Source organism: Hoplias malabaricus, chromosome 9 (assembly GCF_029633855.1).
Source record: "Hoplias malabaricus isolate fHopMal1 chromosome 9, fHopMal1.hap1, whole genome shotgun sequence".
Lineage (NCBI taxonomy): Eukaryota > Metazoa > Chordata > Actinopteri > Characiformes > Erythrinidae > Hoplias > Hoplias malabaricus.
In genome coordinates, this window is record NC_089808.1 from 1,599,710 (window position 1) to 1,604,709 (window position 5,000).

The 5,000-nt window shown below is 44.2% G+C and overlaps 1 protein-coding gene across 1 annotated transcript in view; it reads left to right on the forward strand.

The window, feature by feature from the left end:
* Window positions 1–948: 948 nt before the first annotated feature.
* zgc:162171 (uncharacterized protein LOC565931 homolog) overlaps window positions 949–5,000 on the forward strand; it is a 10,925-nt gene continuing 6,873 nt past the window's right edge. The window contains exon 1 of the mRNA XM_066681940.1: window positions 949–1,492. Within this exon, the coding sequence (XP_066538037.1) occupies window positions 1,300–1,492 (193 nt within the window). The 5' untranslated portion in view covers window positions 949–1,299. The remainder of the gene's footprint in view (window positions 1,493–5,000) is intronic.

Consider the following 5,000-nt stretch of genomic DNA (forward strand, 5'->3'; position numbering starts at 1 on the left):
AAACCCAACCGCTTTAGTAAAACGCCCTGATACCGTCGACTACAAAAGTTTAAACGCTCCACGCCAAAAGTGACAATAAAAACACATAAAGAATACTGGGAAATAAGAATTCAAGCGTGTCTTAACTTCCCAGTAAACAAGGAACGTCCCTGGACGTTCAAAATAGGTCTAAAAGTAGTCTGTCCGTCAAGGACATATTTTAAACGTCAATGGACGTCCAAAATCCATCTTAATAAGTTAGTTATCAAGTGGTGACCAATCTTTAACGTCAGTGGACGTCCAAAACGCGTTTTATACAAGTAATTTATTTCGAGACCAATTAATAACGTCAATGGACGTCCAAAATACGTCTAATAGTCGTCTTTTCAATGTCTGTGTTTGGACGTCTTTTCAACTTTCATTTTCAACCTTAAGAGTACGTTGATTAGACGGTAGTCATTACGTTATTTCAACGTCGAATCAACGGCTAAATGTTTACAGGGTTTGCCACGTTACGTGTTAATAAATGGGTTTAAACATCGATATTCCTCAACCCTCACACATACATATAGTTTGGCTTCAAAAGTAAGATCCTGAGATCCCTGCCTCTGGTTACTGTCTGTGAGGATTTGGTTGTATTCACCCTATGTCTTTTTTAGTGTAATCTATACTCAGGTTTCCTCCATTTTAAATGTTAACAGTTCTTAGAAATAAATGTCATAAATCTTTTTATTTTCTAGTAAATGGGTCGTTTATTTATCCAAAAAGTAATAAAACATGTAGTTTAACTGAAGCTATTCGAACCTCTTCACAATACTGTCTTTTCTACATAGGTTTGTTTATTACAGGTTTTTAACGGCCGACACGGTCGCCCGGGGGGTTATGGGTAATGTAGTTTTTTGCGGTCTCAGTTGAACTCTGATGCTGCGTTGGCTTTTCCAGTTACTTTTCTTAGTCTGCGCAGTTGAAGTGTGTTGTTGTCAGGGCAGCGGTCTTTTACCACGTTTCTTGGTTTTAACACGAGCTAACGACAGACAGTGAGGTGTTAGCGTACATTCAACACTTAAACCAAGGCGCGAAAAGACGTTATATTCTTCTGTTTGTTCCGCTGAAACTTCTCTTGACAGCTATGACACTTTTATGAACTCGCACTGTCATCGTTCCTGGGACGTTTTACAGCCTGCACAATGAATGCAATGAAGAGGCAACTTTAAAGGACAGAGGAAACCGGAAATGTACGCTTTAACGTATTTTGTTGTTCAGCTCTTGAGGTAATAGTTTCTTGCGTATTTTATTTTTTGTGTCAGTCTGTGTTTGGGAATGCAGCAGGAGCGTTTACTGAAAGTTCTGGTCATTGGAGACATAGGCGTGGGGAAGACGGCAATTATCAAACGCTATGTCCATCAGGTCTTCTCTCAGCACTACAGAGCCACTATCGGGGTGGACTTCGCCCTCAAGGTCCTTGACTGGGATCACAGCACCGTGGTCCGTCTGCAGCTGTGGGACATCGCTGGTAGGTTAATCCACTGACCTGGTTAAACAGATCAACTGCAGCCTGTTCTCACTTCTCCATTAACTTTGTGGCAAGTCTCCTGGCTGTTTCTCTGTTTCAGTCATGTAAAAAAGATATACACATTGGTACAGTAATTAAATACATCCCTGTGGATTGCCCCATTATAAAAACACATTCTTTCAGCTGGGGAGGGGTAAACAGAGATGTCTTTTCAAGTGGGAAAAAACCCAGAGGTGATGTCTACAATGCAGACATTCATGTTTTATGTGTTTAATAGTAAAACACTGGCATAAATATATGATTTGATATGTGTATCTGTAAAATGTATTTTACCATGCATGGTTTTTGTCACCAGTTTATCTGATAGAGTCCCATAAGGAATATTTAATAGGCATTCTTGCTGAAACTAGCAAAGACCTGCATTAATTCAGTACGGGTCTAACCTGGGGTGTGCTGCTTTATGTTGGTTAATGCTTGTTTCCAAGAATAATCATGGTGTCAGGAGTGTGGTGTGTTCTCCCTGTGTCTGCGTGGGTTTCCTCTGGGTGACTGTCTGTGAGGAGTGTGGTGTGTTCTCCCTGTGTCTGCGTGGGTTTCCTCCAGGTGACTGTGAGGAGTGTGGTGTGTTCTCTCTGTGTCTGCGTGGGTTTCCTCTGGGTGACTGTCTGTGAGGAGTGTGGTGTGTTCTCTCTGTGTCTGCGTGGGTTTCCTCCGGGTGACTGTCTGTGAGGAGTGTGGCGTGTTCTCCCTGTGTCTGCGTGGGTTTCCTCCGGGTGACTGTCTGTGAGGAGCGTGGTGTGTTCTCCCTGTGTCCGCGTGGGTTTCCTCCGGGTGACTGTCTGTGAGGAGTGTGGTGTGTTCTCTCTGTGTCTGCATGGGTTTCTTCCGGGTGCTCCGGTTTCTTCCCACAGTCCAAAAACACACGTTGGTAGGTAGATTGGCGACTCAAAAGTGTCCGTAGGTGTGAGTGTGTGAGTGAATGTGTGAGTGTGTGTCGCCCTGTGAAGGACTAGCGCCCCCTCCAGGGTGTGTTCCCGCCTTGCGCCCAATGATTCCAGGTAGGCTCTGGACCCACCGCGACCCTGAACTGGATAAGGGTTACAGATAATGAATGAATGAATGAATCATGCTGGGTTTCTGTGTTATCCAGTTATCTTTTACATTGCATGGTAGTTTTGCGATGAGCAAAGCTACAGCGATGGTCCGGAGTGACTTGGAATTGAATCATTTTTACAGTAACTTACAATGAAAGGTTTGAAGAATGTTTTGTAGCAACATTATTTAGCTGGTGACCATCAGATACATTTCCAATGCTTCGTCATGATCTAGTCCTTCAAATAGGTATTCAACAGCTCAGATGTCTGCTTCCTTTCACCACCACTGTGACGTGGATGGTTTCTGTAGAAATGTATATTTCACATCCAGCTACTTTGAACGACTTTGTTTACATCTCAACCACTATTTATGTAGAAATCCTTTAACCATTGATCAGAGGACATTAAAAAACCCTCCGAATAATGTGTTTTCCAGGGTTTACTGTGGTTAATCCATGGGACCTCTCAGTGGAACTGTTTATTTTAGGTTCAGCTTTAGATCGCAAACTATTTCTTCTTCATTTCTGTCAAAACAAGCCCTATCTCCTGTAATGTTTAAATCTTATTTTGTTTCTTAAAAGTGTGACCCCAAATAGTGTTATCCCAAGAAATAGGCTGGACATGACTTTTGTTGTCAGTGCTCTCACAGTGTCAGCAGAGTTAATCATTCGCCATCACCGATTTTATTACACACACCCCCTTGGAATGCCTTGTTTAAACATTCCTCAACCTCTCTCCCTCAGTGTGTCCAATACGTGTGCCTACAAGTGTATTGTTGCTGTGATATGAACTTTTCTTTGTCCGTGGTCGTTGTACGGAGAGATGGAAGTCGCATGGTGTGCCTAAATTTGTGTCATGTGAAGGAAAGCTAAGTGGTAGTAGCGTTCACTCATCTGCACGCATACACACAACAGAACACATGCTCACACAGGCACAAGACTGACCATTTTAATCTGATAGAGGTAATCAGATACAAGGTGAACAGCCAGTGTATTCTGGGTTGCAATCAAATTGCATTATAGTTTGTGTTTCAGCACGCGGTGGACACTGAGGACTGACCATTGATGAACTGTTTATCTCATTTAAAATAATGGGGTGGTGTGGGGGGTGCTACACACGTTATAGTGACTACCATAATGGTGCAGCAAGAACTGAATAATGTTCATTTGAGCTTGTTATTCAGAAGTTTGGAAGCACTATAGCCATTCAGCTGTTCAGTATACACCCAAAATACACTGTATGTGTTACATGTTATTGTTATATGAGTAAACAAGTATGTGTTGTACCAGTATTAAAATGAACATTCTGTTGTATAATACATGCTAGGTATAACAATAATATATTAATTAATTTATTATCTGTAACCCTTATCCAGTTCATGGTCGCGGTTGGTCCAGAGCCTACCTGGAATCATTGGGCGCAAGGCGGGGAATACACCCTGGAGGGGGCGCCAGTCCTTCACAGGGCGACACACACTCACACATTCACTCACACACTCACACCTACGGACACTTTTGAGTCGCCAATCTACCTACCAACGTGTGTTTTTGGACTGTGAGAGGAAACCCACGCAGACACAGAGAGAACACATCACACTCCTCACAGACAGTCACCCGGAGGAAACCCACGCAGACACAGGAGAACACACCACACTCCTCACAGACAGTCACCCAGAGGAAACCCACGCAGACACAGAGAGAACACACCACACTCCTCACAGACAGTCACCCGGAGGAAACCCATGCAGACACAGAGAGAACACACCACAACTCCTCACAGACAGTCACCCGGAGGAAACCCACGCAGACACAGAGAGAACACACCACACTCCTCACAGACAGTCACCTGGAGGAAACCCACGCAGACACAGGGAGAACACACCACACTCCTCACAGACAGTCACCCGGAGGAAACCCATGCAGACACAGAGAGAACACACCACACTCCTCACAGAAAGTCACCCGGAGGAAACCCACGCAGACACAGAGAGAACACACCACACTCCTCACAGACAGTCACCCGGAGGAAACCCACGCAGACACAGAGAGAACACACCACACTCCTCACAGACAGTCACCTGGAGGAAACCCACGCAGACACAAGGAGAACACACCACACTCCTCACAGACAGTCACCTGGAGCGGGAATCGAACCCACAACCTCCAGGCCCCTGGAGCTGTGTGACTGCTCGACACCTACCTGCTGCGCCACAATAATATATAAATCATAAATGAATCTGATGTATTCAGTAAATGTGCAGGAGTGCTACTATTTATTAAACATCTGGGTGAATTATTTTCATTTTTATCAGTCATTGCTTCAGTTTCATCAGAGAGAAATAGGCAATGAGCACAAACAGCACAAAAAGTAAATGAGGCCCCCTGGTGGTTTGGGGGGGCCTTTTGGCAACTGCA